Source organism: Ylistrum balloti, unplaced genomic scaffold (assembly GCF_031769215.1).
Source record: "Ylistrum balloti isolate Yb309-2 unplaced genomic scaffold, AGI_CSIRO_Ybal_v1 Utg370000, whole genome shotgun sequence".
NCBI lineage: Eukaryota > Metazoa > Mollusca > Bivalvia > Pectinida > Pectinidae > Ylistrum > Ylistrum balloti.
Window position 1 is genome coordinate 686,213 of NW_026782078.1, and position 23,043 is coordinate 709,255.

A 23,043-nucleotide genomic window follows, 5' to 3' on the forward strand; every position below is an offset into this window, starting at 1 on the left:
TTAAATGGTTTGAGAAGTAATTGACACTTTTCAGCAAGTCGATTAACGTTTTGGTCGTAAACCATTTAAGTCGCTTTACCCCGATAATGTATGTATGACATTTTACAGACATCTCTATATCGTGTGAATTGATGAAAGGAGTTCTAAAATGCGTTTTTATAGGCGCCATTTACTTTTTATATGTTCAACACAGCCACAGTAGAGAAGTACCGTATTCTGTACCATTAAGATCCAATGCTGCTGAGAACGGGACGAGCAGAGAATTCTAGGTAACGACTCTCACTCGTCAGTATGTGACAGGACTTCATAATATAATAGTAATGTAGAACTTAGTTTCTCTTCCATTCAACTTCCGCCTCATACTACCCGAAATTCAAAGTTAATTATTTTGCCTGCGAATTACACAGAGGATTGAAACTCAAAAAGTAGGTTTTTTTAGATAAAGAAGACACTGTTTAAACCAAAAGAGCAAATACCAACATATCAAATTCAATAAAACCAGGTTAAAATATGAACAGAAGATTTACACGCAGATTCCTGAAGAAGTACAAAGAGAAAAAGACAAGGTATGCTAGCGCAAGCCATGAAAATCCAAGTAAGTAATGTCGCGTTCACAAATGAGAACACGGTCAACAACAACGGAACCAACAGATAAATAACAAGCATCAAACACGTCCAACTGTATATCCCATAAGGAAATAGAATATTTTCCAATGAAATCACTATGACGACCGCAAAACTTCCCCATCATTTTCATCAACCTGCATCAAAACCCTTTGTTGTAAGTTTTCTGTCGGTTGCACGAAAGTTAATGCTTTTTCCATAGAAAGTAAAAGCGTGTTGCCTTCTGCACAATTTCTAGTGCTCAAAACTCGACTGTAGAAATTTCAAAATGAGAGCTAATCAGAGAGCAGAATTCACATCGAAGGAAATCTTACAGGTTCAAAGAAATGAACTATGGCAAATTATGTGTCAATATTAATATCTATATGATATTTTAATGTGTATTGACATTTGTCAGTATATATTTACAACCATAATAGATCTATATATATTACTCAATAAAGTTACATTCTAGTACTCGTGGTGGTTTCTCTGTAACAGTAAAAGAGAGGCTGATTTTTCGGACATTTGTCACAAGTTTTTTTTCAAAGCGTGTACATATGGTGCAGCTATTACACTTTCAGACATTTGAAATGTTTTCTACTTTGCTCGTTATTTCTTAGTATAACTGAGAACCTTTTGGCTAGTTGATAGGTACCTGTGTACCTCCGTACTGAGAACCGTTTTGGGTATAGTTGATAGGTACATGTGTACCTCCGTTCTTTCGTATAGTTCTATATGTTTCCAGATTAAGATACCGTTTCAGCATTCCTCCTTGTCATTTCTGTTTTATATAATTATAGTTTCTAGATACAGTTTCAGTTTACTGTCAATCTACATAATAAATCATAGAAACATACATTACTAAAAATAAAATAATCTTTACCGGCGTTCTTAAAGACATATTATCCGCAGTTCATTGTAACCGATCTGCGGATAAGTATCGCATCGTCAAAGTTTGGGTAAGTTTTAAATGCCTGGTAGATAATTTAGGCTTTCAAACTAAGCTAATAAATGTGATTGATAACGGAATGTGTGATTTGATATATGTGTGTTTGGTTAAAAAGACCAATAGTGGCGGCCCTGTTTTAACAATTCAACCTTGACATAGCTACATGTAGCCTTAAGGATGTCAGTTCGCTGCATTGGTGACCGAATTCCTGTCAGTGGTTAAATTTCGTTCGTGCTAACTTCTACCATAGTATTTAATATGTCTTTTGAAATGATTCCGTTTTCTCGGTACTTTGATGTTGTTTTACACGTTACTTAAACATTGTGCCAGTTGTTTTATCTTCTGTCATTACTTTACATACAAAGGTGTGATATATGTGTCCCCAAAATGTTAACCACGGTCGTGAGCTGATCACGAAAGCGCATTCTTTCGTTTGTGTGCTTTAACCACAACTGTAAAGCTGATCACGAAAGCACATTTTTTCGTTTGTGTGCTTTAACCACAGTCGTGAGCTGTTCGCGAAAGTGTCTTCTTTTGTTTCTGTGCTTTAACCACAGTCGTGAGCTGATCACGAAAGTGCCTTCTTTCGATTGTGTGCTTTAACCACAGTCGTGAGCTGATCACGAAAGTGCCTTCTTTCGATTGTGTGCTTTAACCAAAACTGTAAAGCTGATCACGAAAGCACATTTTTCGTTTGTGTGCTTTAACCACAGTCGTGAGCTGATCACGAAAGTGCCTTCTTTCGATTGTGTGCTTTAACAACAGTCGTGAGCTGATCACGGAAGTCCCTTCTTTCGATTGTGTGCTTTAACCACAACTGTAAAGCTGATCACGAAAGCACATTTTTCGTTTGTGTGCTTTAACCACAGTCGTGAGCTGATCACGAAAGTGCCTTCTTTCGATTGTGTGCTTTAACCACAGTCGTGAGCTGATCACGAAAGTGCCTTCTTTCGATTGTGTGCTTTAACCACAACTGTGAGCTGTTCGCGAAAACGTTTTTTCCTCGTTTGGATGTATTAACTACGCGAAGAAACCATTATTCTGAGTGGTCTCATCGGACCGTCTGTCAAATATGTGTAACATACACTGTCCTCTAATTGAAAATCAAACGGAACATAACCTGATTTCCTGATGGCCCCTCTATAATGAACGTAAGAATGTGTACCGTTGGGAACCGACAGATTACACAACTAATTCAAATGTTGTATTAGATTTGCGTTTAAAAAACTACCCCAGATCTATACTGTGTTAAAGCTAACAACAATGCTAAAATACGAACCACAAACGTTACGTGACATAGGTAACATCAGTGACATAGGTAACATCAGTGACATAGGTAACATCAGTGACATGGATCTAGTTAATCCTTTTGGTTCTTATGTTAAAGTCGTTTCCATATTCATAAAACTTACACGACACCTGTGACTACCCCCCCCCCCCCCCCCCCCCCTCTCTCTCTCTCTCTCTCTCTCTCTCTCTCTCTCTCTCTCTCTCTCTCTCTCTCTCTCTCTCTCTCTCTCTCTCTCATTTCTATATACACCATTTAAAACTGTGTTTGTTCCACTCAGCCACCGATATCCCATTATCACACCTATCTTGTATCGTCCCGACAAATGCTTTCGTACACCAACAAATAGATATACCCCAGAATAGGTTACACACAACACCAGGCGATAGCTATCTTACAGATGAATTATTTGGCATTTTAAAAACTTTGAACATGTTTTTTATGAGAAATACCAATGATATCATTTTTAAACAAGTGTTGTTGGCCTATCTTCGAGTCTATATCTGCCGAGGCAAGTTTTCAGTTTTTACTGTATGATCGATATCTATGACGACCCTTGCCTAATCTTAGCAGGATGAGGTTGATATGATGGTTTTATAACCTGGTATTCAGTGATAATAACCGACAGAACATAGCTGCCTTATCCGCGTTGAGGTATTTAGAGCCTGACAATACAGTATCGTTGACTGACACTATCTTGGGGTCCATATATCGCCTTATGTGTCTACTGGCTGGCAAGTGCTACACTAGAACCAATGTTACGTGTCATGCGCCATCACAATCTAGTAATCTCATATTTTTTGTTTTCTTTTATCTTTTTTTAAACATTGACCATCTTCCTATTTCATTGTGGAAGAGTACCACAAAACACGTGTTTCTGTAAATCTCTTATATTGATGAAATGTAACCTCAAAAGCTACATTAAATCGAAATCTTTGAGGTTTAGAATAGGAGACAACATTTAAATCATCTCAACACAGAATTACTATCTGATAAAGACTGAAACCAATGCTACATGTAGATAGGTGAGAATACGAACACTACTAACGGACACCTTATACCTGTACTGAATAAAGACCTTAACTAAATGCATGAACGGGGATCTTAACAAACTGAACTAACGAAAACCTTAACAAACTACACTATCGAGGACTTTAACTAACTACACTATCGAGGACTTTAACTAACTACACTTACGGGGAGTTTAACAAACTACACTTACGGGGAGTTTAACAAACAGTACTAACAGAGACCTTAACTAACTACACTATCGGGGACTTTAACTAACTACACTTCCGGGGACTTTAACTAACTACACTTACGGGGAGTTTAACAAACAGTACTAACAGAGACCTTAACTAACTACACTATCGGGGACTTTAACTAACTACACTTACGGGGACTTTAACTAACTAACTACACTATCGGGGACTTTAACTAACTACACTTACGGGGACTTTAACAAACAGTACTAACAGAGATCTTAACTATCTACACTACCGGGGACTTTAACAAACAGTACTAACAGAGATCTTAACTAACTACACTTACGGGGGACTTTAACTAACTACACTACCGGGGACTTTAACTAACTACACTTACGGGGACTTTAACTAACTACACTTACGGGGAGTTTAATAAACTGAACAAACGTAAACCTTAACAAATAGTGCTTACGGGGATCTTAACTAACGGAAATAACAGGGACCTAAACTCAATGATCTAACAAAGAAGTAAACTAGCTTTGAATATACTAACGGGAATCTTAATAAAATGTACTGACGAAGGCCGTAACATACTTGACGAAAGTGGACCTTCATTATCTGTACTGAATGGTAATTAGCTTTACTAATGTAGATCTTAATCAACTGTACTAACGATGATATCAACTGAATATGCTAAAAGGGGTTTTATAAACTGTACTTAAATAAATCTTAACTAACTGTTCTAACGGAGACATTCACTAACTGAACTAACGGGGACCTTAACAAACCAAACTAACACAGACCTTCACTAACTGAGCTAATGGGACCTTAACTAACTATACTAACGAGGACCTTAACTACTTATACTAACGGGGACCTTAACAATCTATATTAACAGGAACCTTAACTAACTATACTGACTTGGATCTTAAGAAACTATACTAACGGGGACCTTAACTAACTATACTAACGGAGACCTTAACTAACTATACTAGCGGGGACCTTAACTAACTATACCAACAGGAACCTTAACTAACTATACTAGCGGGGACTTTAACTAATTATACAAACGTGAACCTTAACTAACTATATACTAACGGGGAAGTTAACTAACTATACTAACGGGGAAGTTAACGAACTATACTAACGGAGACCTTAACTAAATATACTAACGGGGACTTTAACTAACGATACTAAAAGGTACCTTACCTAACTGTACTCATTATTCAGTTTTATTAAAAAAACAAATCTGGGGAGGTTCTGAAGGGGCGAAAACACAATTTCATGTGTATATTTCTTAAATCCGGGAGTGGCTTTATAACGCATTTTTGTTTTTATATATTCTACGGAGAAATTTGAGTCCTGCAAACGTCCTGCAAACATTTGACGATCTTGCATTATACAGTATTAATATGAACCTAATCTAGACGAACGTTACATGGACCCTTTGATATTACAGTTATGTATATTTAGCCTTTAATCTGATTGTACGTACAAAATACCTTCAGTTGTAATTTTGACGTCTACAGCAGATTTATTTAAACCTACTTCACTTAATTCTCACACGACCGCCTTAGGTCAGTAAACCACACCGGGCATCACCCATGACCTGGATTCAGGAACAGATACTGGTCATGTTCAAAAATGTCAACGAAGAAGTATGGAAGGGAGGGGACAAGAATCCGGGATAGGGATTAGAGCGGTCGGTGGGAAAAGGTCAATTATTATATATACTGAAATGGGATAAAAGGAAGGGTCACAGATCATCAATATTAATCATAAATATGGAAACCGAATTATACAAAAATGATAATTATAATATTATATATCACAGCACATGTAAGATATATGTATTTGTATAGATATAAGTGTGTATAAACATATGATCAATCTTCGTAAAACATTGATATCAAAAGAAAAAACGTATGATAAATCTAATTTCAATGATATTTTGATATAAAACATGCGATGAAATTTTTTATACAGTAGTCCCTTTTGTTCATCCGTGCAGCAACTGAGTTTTGCAAATACAGAATAAGGCGACTAATGTGATATTGTTCTGGTATATAGAAATTAAAATCACAATATTGCTAATAATTAGGTCAATGTAAATGAAAAATGATAATCAGCAAGGTTATGCAAATATGACATTAAAATTGACAATTATAATGCATATGGAATAGTACAGAAACGTCAGTAACTGATCATAATGTACATGAGGTGGAAAATTAAACAAAGATAGCCAATAATTATGACTATGAGTATAGAAACGAAATGAAAAAAAAATAATCTATTATCAAATATGTAATTATTCAAATGAAATGAAAAATAGTCGATAATCGTGATGAAGGAGAAGACACAGTGAGAGGAAGTCCATATTTATGTTTATGATGGATATAAAATGAAGGAGATCCTATCGTCATGATAATGGTGATAAAAAGGTCAATAACCTTCATTTTAAAATTTAGATAAAAGCTGAGGAATCTCCCCGCACAGTAAAGGAAGGAAAACTACTAAAATATTAAAAATTATTGAATTTAAGACTTATGAACATAAATAAGGAAATAGGGTGTCTGATGATACAGAATAGAATGGTTAACACTCGTGAAAAGTTAACGGTGCGGAGAATACAAGAATACCGTCGATTTATCGACTCAAGATCTGTATGAGGAATCAGTGTGGATCCCCCCGGGACATGGCAGTGTACGTGCTAGTGAGAGCAGATAGCTATTAATATCTGTTTGAAGTTATTTTAAGATTTATGTTTTTCGAATATTTAGGCCTGCCGCACATTTTATGTAGAATAGGCACGTGTTTTACAACTATAGATCGGAGTGGTGAGATAAAGTGTCTTTCCTTGTTCAAACACCACTTGTATTTGATTTTTATATGTTCGTGTAACCATTTGTAATAAAATTAGCTTGTTGCCTTCATGTGCTACCGAACGCAGTTGACCTAGCTATCGTACGCATGCTGCATTCCATTAATGTGATGGATATCGAAGTAATAACCGGTATTCCGCTTAAAATGAAATATTTCTGCAAACTCAACTAGAAATATTAAATGTTGAAGAACTTTATTTTCTGGTTTCGATACACAATTCTATGAACACACTGGAAAATATAAATTGTATTGATTTTTAAAAGTTTTGTTAACGCCCTGAATGTAAAGTGTAAGAGGTGTGACTGATGTCTACATTGAATGATCAAATATGGTGACTAATTGTTCCTTACATTTCGGAAATAACTTTTATCTTCCTTCTGTGTCTACCTCTCAATTCCGTTTCGTTGAGCATCGACGATGTGGGGAAAGACAATGGATTATAAAATGGCAGTGAGTGCTCTCTGATAGTCACTAAAGAAGACACGTCTTGTATTTATGGTAGGTGGAGATTTGCTCTGTTGACACGATATATAAATCTGTGTTTCTATGGTAGAAGTAGACCCGCTCTGTTGACACGATATATAAATCTGTGTTTCTATGGTAGAAGTAGACCCGCTCTGTTGACACGATATATTAATCTGTGTTTCTATGGTAGAAGTAGACCCGCTCTGTTGACACGATATATAAATCTGTGTTTCTATGGTAGAAGTAGACCCGCTCTGTTGACACGATATATAAATCTGTGTTTCTATGGTAGAAGTAGACCCGCTCTGTTGACACGATATATAAATCTGAGTTTCTATGGTAGAAGTAGACCCGCTCTGTTGACACGATTTATAAGTCCGTGTTTCTATGGTAGAATTAGACCCGCTCTGTTGACACGATATATAAATTTGTGTTTCTATGGTAGAAGTAGACCCGCTCTGGTGACACGATTTATAAGTCCGTGTCTCTATGGTAGAAGTAGACCCGCTCTGTTGACACGATATATAAATTTGTGTTTCTATGGTAGAAGTAGACCCGCTCTGTTGACACGATTTATAAGTCCGTGATTCTATGGTAGAAGTAGACCCGCTCTGTTGACACCATTTATAAGTCCGTGATTCTTTGGTAGAAGCAGACCCGCTCAGTTGACACCATTTATAAGTACGTGATTCTAGAAGTAGACCCGCTCAGTTGAAACGACTTACAGTTATGACTAGGTTGATATGGAAGATATGAATCTGCTCTGTTGACACGATTTATAAGTCTGGGTTTCTATGACAGATAGTCATTGTTGACACAATTTATAAGCACAGTTTTATCTCTGTCTACTGAAGGTCACACGTCACTAATGACATGCGATACGTAATTCGGGTTATTTCATTAATTTTTGAATTCGGAATGAAATATCACATTTGGGAAATCGCATTGAATCCTATCATGTGTCAGGAATAAGATGGGATTTTAATTATAGTGAATGGTTACGTTCATTCCGTGAATCGTCCCAGTTTCACAGATGGAGCCAGTAAACGGTCTATACAAGGTTGTCGATGTGAGATATCAGATCTGTACACTGACCTTTCGTGTGGTAACGTGTGAAATTGACCACTTTATTTCGGTGATGATGCATGTGGTTATAATCCCTAGATAAAACCAGGAATGATGGTGGTCACGTGATACTGGTTTCTCATTCTCTAGTACATAATAATCGCTTTTCTGTCACTTCTACACACGTATACATTTTTTCGCTTGATAAAGCCGTTTAGAAATTCGCTTTTACGTACAACTCCGGAAAATCAAACTGTGCATTTCGTTATAACGCTTTTGTGTAAAGATACACGAAGATTTGACAACATAGGTTAAAAGATCATTTTAGCAGTATAAGTTGTTTTGTCAGAATAGGTGAAAAATGGCTTTTTTTTTTTTTTTTTTTTAAATAACGGTTCAGGTAGTTTTGTCAGAATACATGTAGGTTAGCATAGTTTTGTCAGAATACATGTAGGTTAGCATAGTTTTGTCAGAATACATGTAGGTTAGCATAGTTTTGTCAGTATACATGTAGGTTAGCATAGTTTTGTCAGAATACATGTAGGTTAGCATAGTTTTGTCAGAATACATGTAGGTTAGCATAGTTTTGTCAGTATACATGTAGGTTAGCATAGTTTTGTCAGAATACATGTAGGTTAGCATAGTTTTGTCAGAATACATGTAGGTTAGCATAGTTTTCTCAGAATACATGTAGGTTAGCATAGTTTTGTCAGAATACATGTAGGTTAGCATAGTTTTGTCAGAATACATGTAGGTTAGCATAGTTTTGTCAGTATACATGTAGGTTAGCATAGTTTTGTCAGTATACATGTAGGTTAGCATAGTTTTCTCAGAATACATGTAGGTTAGCATAGTTTTGTCAGAATACATGTAGGTTAGCATAGTTTTGTCAGAATACATGTAGGTTAGCATAGTTTTGTCAGAATACATGTAGGTTAGCATAGTTTTGTCAGAATACATGTAGGTTAGCATAGTTTTGTCAGTATACATGTAGGTTAGCATAGTTTTGTCAGTACAGATCAAAAACTAGCTTTGTCAGTGTAAGTTAAGATTGTTTTATCAGACTAGGTAAAGACAGTTGTGTCAGAAAAGGTTAACAGATAATTCAATAATTAATAATTTAGTCCGTGCTAGTTATAGTTTTTCTGGTACAGGTGATATGCAAAGTTTTGTCGGTATACGTTAACATATCTTCAACCTCCCCCTTCTCTTTCCCTGTCCCCCTTCTCTTTCCCTGTCCCCGTTCTCTTTCCCTGTCCCCCTTCTCTTTCCCTGTCCCCGTTCTCTTCACTGTCCCCTTCTCTTCACTGTCCCCTTCTCCTCACTGTCCCCCTTCTCTTTCCCTGTCCCCGTTCTCTTCACTGTCCCCTTCTCTTCACTGTCCCCCTTCTCCTCACTGTCCCCCTTCTCTTCACTGTCCCCCTTCTCCTCACTGTCCCCCTTCTCTTCACTGTCCCCCTTCTCTTCACTGTCCCCTTCTCTTTCCCTGTCCCCCTTCTCTTTCCCTGTCCCCGTTCTCTTTCCCTGTCCCCCTTCTCTTTCCCTGTCCCCGTTCTCTTCACTGTCCCCTTCTCTTCACTGTCCCCTTCTCCTCACTGTCCCCCTTCTCTTTCCCTGTCCCCGTTCTCTTCACTGTCACCTTCTCTTCACTGTCCCCCTTCTCCTCACTGTCCCCCTTCTCTTCACTGTCCCCCTTCTCTTCACTGTCCCCCTTCTCTTTCCCTGTCCCCCTTCTCTTTCCCTGTCCCCGTTCTCTTTCCCTGTCCCCCTTCTCTTTCCCTGTCCCCGTTCTCTTCACTGTCCCCTTCTCTTCACTGTCCCCTTCTCCTCACTGTCCCCCTTCTCTTCACTGTCCCCGTTCTCTTTCCCTGTCCCCGTTCTCTTCACTGTCCCCTTCTCTTCACTGTCTCCTTCTCCTCACTGTCCCCCTTCTCTTCACTGTCCCCCTTCTCTTTCCCTGTCCCCGTTCTCTTCACTGTCCCCCTTCTCTTCACTGTCCCCCTTCTCTTCACTGTCCCCCTTCTCTTCACTGTCCCCCTTCTCTTCACTGTCCCCCTTCTCTTTCCCTGTCCCCGTTCTCTTTCCCTGTCCCCCTTCTCTTTCCCTGTCCCCGTTCTCTTCACTGTCCCCCCTTCTCTTTCCCTGTCCCCGTTCTCTTCACTGTCCCCCCTTCTCTTCACTGTCCCCCCTTCTCTTCACTGTCCCCCTTCTCTTTCCCTGTCCCCGTTCTCTTCACTGTCCCCCCTTCTCTTCACTGTCCCCCCTTCTCTTCACTGTCCCCCCTTCTCTTTCCCTGTCCCCCTTCTCTTTCCCTGTCCCCGTTCTCTTCACTGTCCCCCTTCTCTTCACTGTCCCCCTTCTCCTCACTGTCCCCCTTCTCTTCACTGTCCCTCTTCTCTTCACTGTCCCCCTTCTCTTTCCCTGTCCCCGTTCTCTTCACTGTCCCCCTTCTCTACACTGTCCCCCTTCTCCTCACTGTCCCCCTTCTCTTCACTGTCCCTCTTCTCTTCACTGTCCCCGTTCTCTTCACTGTCCCCCTTCTCCTCACTGTCCCCCTTCTCCTCACTGTCCCCCTTCTCACCACTGTCCCCCTTCTCTTCACTGTCCCTTTTCCTCTGTGTTCTTCACGCTCCTCATTATTTTCACTTGTCCTCCTCTTTTCCCGTCGCCCATTGTTCTCTTCGCCGTCCCTCTTCCTTTCTGTTCACGTCCTTAATCCCCTCCCAACTCCTCACTTTCCTTCCCTCCCCTCCCTTAACCTTCCTCTATTTTTGTCCGCTCCATCTGCCTCCCTCCTTCTCATTCGCCGTTCGTCCCTTCTCGTTTTTCCTACCCTTACCTGTTGTTCTCCTCATATTTTTCTCCGTCATCTTTCGTTTTCAATCCTTAATTTCCCCTTATTCCCTAGCCCTCCTTCCCTGCTCTTTTTGCCCTCTCGCTCCTACCCTCGAATATTCGCTTCACCTCCCCTCTTCCACTGTAAGTTATTGTGACGAGTGTGATAAGACGGTGATTTTTCGTACATACAGATTGTGTGTAATATTTCTTATCGATTCGGTTAGACAGAAACAAGAATTTAGTTGACTTCTTGACATCACTGAGTGTCGAATCAATCTATGGGTACACACGCACCGGTTATCGTGCATTTTGTTCCTTAGTTTGTCAAACATAAACAGGCCATAGTGCACTCTTCATGACGAAAACCTCTATTCTATCCACATTCTAGTAGACACAAGGTTTAATTCTAATCAGACAGGAAATGAACGAAAAAGATTATAATAACTCTAGAACAAACACTAACGGCTTGAACCTTCATAGAAATTTATTTCTATTTTGTACACAGTAAGCAAACTCCGCTAAAGCTTTTGCGCATGTCTCTTATGCAAGCGACATCCACTTTAGATTGCTTCAAAATTGAGAGTAGGTACCGGTCGCGTTAGAGGATCTATACTTCTTGAATAAGGGAAAACTGTAGCCGCTATACTGACATCAGACGTGAGAGTCGACTACGATCGTTATAGAGGACACTTGCATGTACTTCAGCAGTAAGGGTAGAGTGTGGTCGCTACACAAGACGCTTACTTCAGCAGTAAGGTTAGTGTGGGCGCTACACAGGACCCTCACTTCAGCAGTAAGGGTAGAGTGTGGGCGCTACACAGGACGCTTACTTCAGCAGTAAGGTTAGTGTGGGCGCTACACAGGACCCTCACTTCAGCAGTAAGGGTAGAGTGTGGGCGCTACACAGGACCCTCACTTCAGCAGTAAGGGTAGAGTGTGGGCGCTACACAGGACGCTTACTTCAGCAGTAAGGTTAGAGTGTGATCGCTACACAGGACTCTCACTTCAGCAGTAAGGTTAGTGTGGGCGCTACACAGGACCCTCACTTCAGCAGTAAGGGTAGAGTGTGGGCGCTACACAGGACGCTTACTTCAGCAGTAAGGTTAGAGTGTGATCACTACACAGGACGCTTACTTCAGCAGTAAGGTTAGAGTGTGGTCGCTACACAAGACGCTTACTTCAGCAGTAAGGTTAGTGTGGGCGCTACACAGGACCCTCACTTCAGCAGTAAGGGTAGAGTGTGGGCGCTACACAGGACACTTACTTCAGCAGTAAGGGTAGAGTGTGGTCTCTACACAGGACGCTTACTTCAGCAGTAAGGGTAGAGTGTGGTCGCTACACAAGACGCTTACTTCAGCAGTAAGGTTAGTGTGGGCGCTACACAGGACTCTCACTTCAGCAGTAAGGTAGAGTGTGGGCGCTACACAGGACACTTACTTCAGCAGTAAGGGTAGAGTGTGGGCGCTACACAGGACACTTACTTCAGTAGTAAGGGTAGAGTGTGGTCGCTACACAGGACGCTTAATTCAGAAGAAAGAGTAGGATGTGGCCTCTGCGTAGGACACTTACATCGGAAATAAGAATAGAGTAATGCCTCAATGCAGGACGCTTACTTCATAAGTAAAAGTAAAGTATGGCCTCAACATAGGTCATTTGAAGTAAGATTATTCTACGGCCACTTCATTACTTCAGTGGTATAGCATGACTATCAGAAAGGACGCTTTCTATTGAAGTAAAAGTAGACTACGGTCGGTACAGAGGATACTTACTTCAGAAGTAAGAAGAAACTGCGGCCGCTACAGAAGATGTTTTCTTCAAAAGTAAGGGCAAACTACTGCGGCCTCTATAGAGGACGCTCACATCAGAAGAGTAGACTACGGCCGCAACAGAGGGTTTTACTTCAGAAGTAAAACTAGAGCTACGGCCGCTACAGAGGGTCTTACTTCAGAAGTAAAACTAGAGCTACGGCCTCTATAGAGGGTCTTACTTCAGAAGTAAATCTGGAGCTACGGCCGCTACAGAGGGTCTTACTTCAGAAGTAAAACTAGAGCTACGGCCGCTACAGAGGGTCTTACTTCAGAAGTAAATCTAGAGCTACGGCCGCTACAGAAGGTCTTACTTCAGAAGTAAAACTAGAGCTACGGCCGCTAAAGAGGGTTTTACTTCAGAAGTAAAACTAGAGCTACGGCCGCTACAGAGGGTCTTACTTCAGAAGTAAATCTAGAGCTACGGCCGCTACAGAGGGTTTTACTTCAGAAGTAAAACTAGAGCTACGGCCGCTACAGAAGGTCTTACTTCAGAAGTAAATCTAGAGCTACGGCCGCTACAGAGGGTCTTACTTCAGAAGTATAACTGGAGAAGTTTAACTAGAGTTACGGCCACTATAGTGGGTCTTACTTCAGAAGTAAAACTAGAGTTACGGCCACTACAGAGGGTCTTACTTCAGAAGTAAAACTAGAGCTACGGCCGCTACAGAGGGTCTTACTTCAGAAGTAAAACTAGAGCTACGGCCGCTACAGAGGGTCTTACTTCAGAAGTAAATCTACAGCTACGGCCGCTACAGAGGGTTTTACTTCAGAAGTAAAACTAGAGCTACGGCCGCTACAGAAGGTCTTACTTCAGAAGTAAAACTAGAGCTACGGCCGCTACAGAAGGTCTTACTTCAGAAGTAAATCTACAGCTACGGCCGCTACAGAGGGTTTTACTTCAGAAGTAAATCTAGAGCTACGGCCGCTACAGAGGGTTTTACTTCAGAAGTAAATCTAGAGCTACGGCCGCTACAGAGGGTCTTACTTCAGAAGTAAATCTAGAGCTACGGCCGCTACAGAGGGTCTTACTTCAGAAGTAAATCTAGAGCTACGGCCGCTACAGAGGGTCTTACTTCAGAAGTATAACTGGAGCAGTTTAACTAGAGTTACGGCCACTATAGTGGGTCTTACTTCAGAAGTAAAACTAGAGTTACGGCCACTACAGAGGGTCTTACTTCAGAAGTAAAACTAGAGCTACGGCCGCTACAGAGGGTCTTACTTCAGAAGTAAAACTGGAGTAGTTTAACTAGAGTTACGGCCGCTACAGAGGACAATCACTTCAGCAGTTAATAGCTGACTACCTATAGAGGACAATTATTTCAGAACTGAAAGCAGATTACGCTTTACAGAGGGCGTTTACTTCAGAAATAGGTTACAGCCGCTACAATTGACACTTATAAACGGGAAGGCATATAGTTTTTCATTACTTTTCAATTCAAAATACATAGAGCCCAATAAATAGCTTTATCTGTTCAGCCGTGAAAACTCTTGAGTAGATTATTAAAGCTGGTATTATATAGAAAAGTTAAAACGACCGTATCTAAATCGGCCAGGTAATACGTTTATTTACATTTTTGTATGTTTAAAGCTTGAATCTGTTCCAAAATAACATTACACCGTGGTTAAACTCAGCTACATGTAAACGAAACACCGAAATCACAATCATATGAATTATTGGAAGAATTTGTACGTGGCCTTGACTTTTTTTCCTTTTTTTTTTCTTTTTTTGTCAGCAAAACGTCACGACATATATGCCTACATATCACAACCATCCGTAATCACTGTTCGTACAAAGAAAATCAGATCACATAACAAAGCTTTAGTTATGTACGATATTTCTGGTATCACCGACTAAGAAGCGAGTTTAGAATTAGCTAGAGAGTGTGAGCACAGCAGCATCTGTCTCGGTACGTGTAGAGAATACTGGGGAGGGTTTTACATATAAAAGCTGAATAAAACACAAGACAATCTGGTTTGTTTTTCGCCCGTGTAGCACTGCTTGTTTAACGCACAGTAAACGTGACTATCGATCCGACGGACCGCCGTACATTTCGATATCTGTCACTGAATTACAAATTCTCTTGTTGTCAGGAGATCGTGTATGTTATAAGTATGATTTACACTACTGTCGTGTGGCCCTGGGCTACAACAGTATTTGTCTAACGTCTGTATGTACTCTGTGTCACATACACTTTATAGATGTACTGTTTACGCTTGTCAAACTCTGTATCAAACATATTCACCACACACGCATATATATAGCACAATATTACAAAAGGCAAAAACACAAGTGAAAACTTACCTCCGCCGTTTTTGTAACATATATACGGAAATCTCCACACATTTCCAAGATCCACGGCAAATCCGATCACAGAGAGTAGAAAATCCACCTTTTTTCCCCAAGTTTCTCTTTCGGGGTGCTCCTTTCCCCCTTCTAACTTTCCATTCTTTTCCAAGTCTTCCTGTGAACTTGTAGTTTTTTCATTCACTCCGTCCCTGCCGTTAGGGGTCAGAAATGGTGTACTAAGAGACATGTTGCTCTCTAAGGTTGACCCTGGGGTGAGAGAATCCCCGGGGGAAGATTTTAGGTTGAAACAATTCCCTTCCTCTGTAGCTACATTGACACTAAACGGAGGCGCGTTTTCCCGAACTTTATCATTTTTGTTATTTACATTAAGATATAGTGAGCCCCTCCCTTCAGCGCCCGTGGGTGGGGAGGAAGAGTCTTGCCATGGCTGTCCTGTCACGACTGCAAGTTCTAGATCCTGCTGTGCCCGGCTCTCACTACTACCATCACCGTTTTCAATGAAAGGATAACTAATAGTGAACGCCGTATTATCGTACATATGATGAATGGACTGGTCTCTACTGCCTTTGATTGGTCGAGACATTTTTGGACGAGTTTTCTCCCTTTACTAACTCTAAATCTGAGGTTCGCTGTTCATCACTGTTGGTAAGGACTCCTAGGTCACCGACCGCGGCGATCACCTGAAAAGAAAGGAAATGACAAATAATTTTAATCTGTTTTAGTTTTATAATAAGTGCGTTTTCGCACTCTTAACCAGTGTACCTAGGACATAAACATCGTTTTATAAGTTAGATTGTAGGGAGGGGGTTATCGTTGATATGACCTAGTGATCACCATGCTCCAGGCGTTCACACGGCTCAGGCCTACACGTGACCGTTCTATCCCAGCTCTACAGATTGGTGAAGAATTTTGATGTAAAAAACATATCACCATCAAATATAAATAAAGATATCAGTTGTTGAAATATTACACCAACACTTAAAATACGATATTAATTTAAAAACAAGAATTCCTTTAGGTTATGTAATCGTGAATGTTTCTCACTGAGATTATATAATGAGTATTTTTGAATACCGTCACCCCTGCTCTGACGGGACCATACCAGCATGACGTACTTATATTGCTATAAAGTCTAGTGTACTTAGTGAGATATATCATCAACTTCTTTACATATCTACAACCGCCTTCTCGGTACATATATAATCACTAGTGCTCAGCAACATTTCACTGCTCTGATAACTAAAGCGTTTTAAGAGCTATGTTATGACGTTCTTTCTCTGACCTTCAAGCTGACTGTGGTGAGACTTTTCTGACCAGTTTTTCTGACCTACATACTTCCCCGGGGGTACGGTATACATCATGTAGGAGTGAGACATCAAACAATATACCTGAACATTGTCCCGGATTAACTACCGATGTTTGTAAACATTCTACGTCAAATCATCACAAAGAAATTATCATTCTTACAAAATATTTTCTTATCGGTTGAGATATTGAATAGAAAACTATGAGGTTATTCACATAAATACAGGTAGATGTACGCCTTTCGAAAGTCTCCTGCAGGTTTCCTATTAATTTACACAATACTGACAACATGCGGTGATTGAACTAAACAGTGATTGTTAGGTGTTAGGTCGTTAATATACGTAAATATCGACCTAAGATCCACACTATGTGTTGGGATATACGTACCTTTATCTGGTACATATTGACCTGTTGGTAAGGTCACCTCTACCGGTCTATATATCGGATACACCTGTATATCTGACTTACCCCACGAGACCACAACTTTCAAACGTATGTAAGAATTCCTGTTTCAGATAATATTATTTCTAATGCACCAATTAGATCCCAAGAAAGATCACAAATGGAACGCCTTTAGGACTCGAACTATTATCTACAGTATATATGTGGCATCCACACCCTGCTGTATTGAGGATTGTATTACTTGCTGCCGAATATTTGTTTGATATTCTATATCACGGTTGGGAATAGCTAAAATATTTTATATTATGGTGTCTGGAGCGAACAAAGCACCAATAACACAATAAAAATGTTAGATTTAAGTAATCATACATAAATAAAACCCTACGCGGATATTAAGATATCAAAGTAATTATTGATGTGTAAAATAACATATCCTTACCGTAACTTTCATGCAAGATTAGCCTATCATGAAATCAAATACAGCGAACGGGGTTAATGAACGGGACCAGGACCAGAAAACGGGGCTAGTGAACGGGACCAGGGCCAGTAAAAGGGGCTAGCTAACGGGACCAGAGCCAGTAAACGGGGCTAGTGAACGAGACCAGAGCCAGTAAACGGGGCTAGTGAACGAGACCAGGACCAGTTAAAGGGGCTAGCGAACGGGACCTGGGCCAGTAAACGGGGCTAGTGAACGAGACCAGGGCCAGTAAACGGGGCTAGCGAACGGGACCAGGGCCAGTAAACGGGGCTAGTGAACGGGACAAGGGCCAGTAAATGGGGCTAGTGAACGAGACCAGGACCAGTAAACGGGGCCAGTAAACGGGGCCAGTAAACGGGGCCAGTGAACGGGACCAGGGCCAGTAAACGAGGCTAGTGAACGGGACCTGGGCAAGTAAACGGGGCTAGTGAACGGGACCAGGGCCAGTAAACAGGGCTAGTGAACGGGACCAGGGCCATTAAACAGGGCCAGTGAACGGGACCAGGTCCAGTAAACAGGACTTTAGAAAATAACTTTGCATAAGTTCATTAATATTGATTAAGCATGCAGCATTTGAAGCTTTGTCTGGTTAGTTAAAAGGATTTCTTATTGTAGAATTTATAATTTTCGAAGTCTCACGAGGTCTCGCGAAATTGGAGGAGGGTGACGTTTTCCTTCAGTTACGATATGATTTTACCAATGAGAATTTCGGTGGAGTTTTGCTTAGAATTCGGTAACAAATGATCAGACATTGGTTATCTCGCAAACTCGCGTATAGATGTAAAATGAAAAGCAGGCGAGTAGCCATAATACGAGAATAAGGCCGCTTTAATACCAAACTGGTTACAGAGTGTCGGTCTCCTTAACTAGGAGGAGGCCAGGTTATATACTACTGACTACAAGTTCTATTACACTATTATACACGACTGTCTACAAGTTCTATCACTCTATTATACACGACTGTCTACAAGTTCTATTACACTATTATACACGACTGACTACAAGTTCTATTACACTATTATACACGACTGACTACAAGTTCTATTACACTATTATACACGACTGACTACAAGTTCTATAACACTATTATACACGACTGACTACAAGTTCTATAACACTATTACACACGACTGTCTACAAGTTCTATTACACTATTATACACGACTGACTACAAGTTCTATTACACTATTATACACGACTGACTACAAGTTCTATTACACTATTATACACGACTGACTACAAGTTCTATTACACTATTATACACGACTGTCTACAAGTTCTATAACACTATTATACACGACTGTCTACAAGTTCTATAACACTATTATACACGACTGTCTACAAATTCTATAACATTATTATACACGACTGTCTACAAGTTCTATAACACTATTATACACGACAGACTACAAGTTCTATAACACTATTATACACGACTGACTACAAGTTCTATAACACTATTATACACGACTGACTACAAGTTCTATAACACTATTATACACGACTGACTACAAGTTCTATAACACTATTATACACGACTGACTACAAGTTCTATAACACTATTATACACGACTGTCGACAAGTTCTATAACACTATTATACACGACTGTCTACAGGTTCTATAACACTATTATACACGACTGACTACAAGTTCTATAACACTATTATACACGACTGTCTACAAGTTCTATAACACTATTATACACGACTGACTACAAGTTCTATCACTCTATTATACACGACTGTCTACAAGTTCTATAACACTATTATACACGACTGTCTACAAGTTCTATAACACTATTATACACGACTGACTACAAGTTCTATCACTCTATTATACACGACTGTCTACAAGTTCTATAACACTATTATACACGACTGTCTACAAGTTCTATAACACTATTACACACGACTGACTACAAGTTCTATAACACTATTATACACGACTGTCTACAAGTTCTATAACACTTTTACACGCGACTGACTACAAGTTCTATAACACTATTATACACAACTGTCTACAAGTTCTATAACACTTTTACACGCGACTGACTACAAGTTCTATAACACTATTATACACGACTGTCTACAAGTTCTATAACACTATTATACACGACTGACTACAAGTTCTATCACTCTATTATACACGACTGTCTACAAGTTCTATAGCACTATTATACACGACTGTCTACAAGTTCTATTACACTATTATACACGCTGACTACAAGTTCTATAACACTATTATACACGACTGACTACAAGTTCTATTACACTATTATACACGACTGACTACAAGTTCTATAACACTATTATACACAACTGTCTACAAGTTCTATAACACTATTATACACGACAGACTACAAATTCTATAACACTATTATACACGACTGACTACAAGTTCTATCACTCTATTATACACGATTGTCTACAAGTTCCATAACACTATTATACACGACTGACTACAAGTTCTATCACTCTATTATACACGACTGTCTACAAGTTCTATCACTCTATTATACACGACTGCCTACAAGTTCTATCACTCTATTATACACGACTGTCTACAAGTTCTATCACTCTATTACACTTGAATCTTTTTTCTAATGCTCTTTTATACACATTAGTTCTCTTCCTTTCAAGATATCACACACACGCCAAGCTACTTTTTACCGTTCCATATTTATTTAAGGGCACAGTTGTAAATGCGATCACCTCATTACAGTTTGTGCTCGACCTGCCGAAGGCTGGTATATAAAACGTTTCGAGAGAAGAAGAGCCGACCGAGTTTAATTAAATGAACAAAATACACCTTTAGGATACTATTTAAAATGTATCGGTGTGTGCAAGTTTGGGAGTAAACACATGATGAAAATATATATATATATATACCTGACCGGAATAAACTGCTACTCAACCCCTAACTCTGACCGCCCGAAAATTGACACTGTCTACTCTAATTAAGCTGAAGAGTTCCAGACAATTAATGGATATTCACTGGGCTCAGGCTAATTACAAGTCTTGCAATCTCATCTCTATACAGTTGTTATTCATGCTGTCAACAATTCTCTGTTTTATACAACACTCACAGAGTGAAAGTCGATAATTCTATGTTCATACAACACTCACAGAGTGAAAGTCAACAATTCTCTGTTCATACAACACTCATAGAGTGAATGTCAACAATGTTCTGTTCATACAACACTCACAGAGTGAAAGTCAATAATTCTATGTTCATACAACACTCACAGAGTGAAAGTCAACAGTTCTATGTCCATACAACACTCACAGAGTGAAAGTCAACAATTCTCTGTTCATACAACACTCACAGAGTGAATGTCAACAATGTTCTGTTCATACAACACTCACAGAGTGAAAGTCAACAATTCTCTGTTCATACAACACTCACAGAGTGAATGTCAACAGTTCTATGTCCATACAACACTCACAGAGTGAATGTCAACAATGTTCTGTTCATACAACACTCACAGAGTGAAAGTCAACAATTCTCTGTTCATACAACACTCACAGAGTGAAAGTCAATAATTCTATGTCCATACAACACTCACAGAGTGAAAGTCAATAATTTTATGTCCATACAACACTCACAGAGTGAAAGTCAACAGTTCTCTGTTCATACAACACTCACAGAGTGAATGTCAACATTGTTCTGTTCATACAACACTCACAGAGTGAAAGTCAATAATTACATGTTCATACAACTCTCAGAGTGAAAGTCAACATTTTTCTATTCAAACAACACTCACAGAGTGAAAGCCAAAATAAATATATTTCTTCAACACTAACAGAATGAATGTCATCGCTTTTCTTTTCATACAATACTCACGGAGAGAATGCTAACAATGTTCTTTTCATACAAAACTTACGGAGTGAATGTCAACAGTTTTCTATTTTTACAACACTCACGAAGTGAAAGTCAAAAAAATTATATTCCTACAACACAAATTAACAAATAATGGTAATATTCCGATCAGATTGACGGTGAACTACATGTTAGAATTAAGACAGACTGCTTCTTCCTAACGTCATTTGGCAAGTCCACAAGTTATCGTACTTCTCGGTAACCAACACATAATCCCATCGCTGCATGCATCACTATCTTCATTACGAACGTGTATTGTGCAACATATGGAGAGAGCTTGTTATCTAAAGCAGCTTAGATTCTGTCTAAGTAGACAAATGACGGGACATCAGTTAAATTTTCTTAGTTAATTTTCTTATTTATTACATAATATATGATAAGATCACTTCAGTTAATACCGTGTGTGGTCTTAAGGAAGAGTTATCGCTCTTTGATCTAAATCTGAAACGTCTAAATCTGAAACGTTACACGAAAAGGTCATACGTACCAAACAGAAATAATATAATTGTTTGAATTGAAGTGATGAGTTTGGAGGCTAAAAAAAGATCATGAATATCAATAACATACCTACCGCCCGAGGACAACGGTAAACGACATACAAAGTGAGAGGCGATCCATCCTAAACACTGGCACACATGAAGTGTAATATACAATATACCAGCTCGTGACGTAAAACAGGAATGCATGCACGCGCATTGCTGAAGTGAGGGACATTTATTGTATAGACGAGTAGATTTGGACAAGACACTTTAAGCCTGGATGTGTTGTGTACAGTACTAAATATTAGTACATAATATAACACACATAACGTAACACTATAACAATATGTAATAAATAACATAAATTCCATGTTGTATATAAAATGTTAGAGAAAGCTGAAGTAATAATACAAAATCATAACGAGTAAGAATTCTCCCTAGTTACACACAACACGGTATCAATTCTCCCTAGTTACACACAACACGGTATCAATTCTTCCTAGTTACACACAACACGGTATCAATTCTTCCTAGTTACACACAACACGGTATCAATTCTCCCTAGTTACACACAACACGGTATCAATTCTCCCTAGTTACACACAACACGGTATCAATTCTCCCTAGTTACACACAACACGGTATCAATTCTCCCTAGTTACACACAACACGGTATCAATTCTCCCTAGTTACACACAACACGGTATCAATTCTCCCTAGTTACATACAACACGGTATCAATTTTCCCTAGATATATACAAAACAGTATCAATTCTACCGAGTTTTACACAACACGGTATCAATTCTCCCTAGTTACACACAACACGGTATCAATTCTCCCTAGTTACACACAACACGGTATCAATTCTCCCTAGTTACACACAACACGGTATCAATTCTCCCTAGTTACACACAACACGGTATCAATTCTCCCTAGTTATATACAACACAGTATCAATTTTCCCTAGATATATACAAAACAGTATCAATTCTACCGAGTTTTACACAACACGGTATCAATTCTCCCTAGTTACACACAACACGGTATCAATTCTCCCTAGTTATATACAACACAGTATCAATT

The 23,043-nt window shown here is 39.4% G+C and overlaps 1 protein-coding gene across 1 annotated transcript in view; it reads right to left on the minus strand.

Moving 5' to 3' along the window:
- LOC132548055 (sodium-dependent serotonin transporter-like) overlaps positions 1–22,070 on the minus strand; it is a 71,274-nt gene extending 49,204 nt beyond the window's left edge. The window contains exons 1-2 of the mRNA XM_060211880.1: positions 22,048–22,070; positions 15,410–16,095 (exon numbers count right to left, since the gene is read on the minus strand). Of these exons, the coding sequence (XP_060067863.1) occupies positions 15,410–15,998 (589 nt within the window). The 5' untranslated portion in view covers positions 15,999–16,095; positions 22,048–22,070. The remainder of the gene's footprint in view (positions 1–15,409; positions 16,096–22,047) is intronic.
- Between the last annotated feature and the right edge of the window lie 973 nt (positions 22,071–23,043).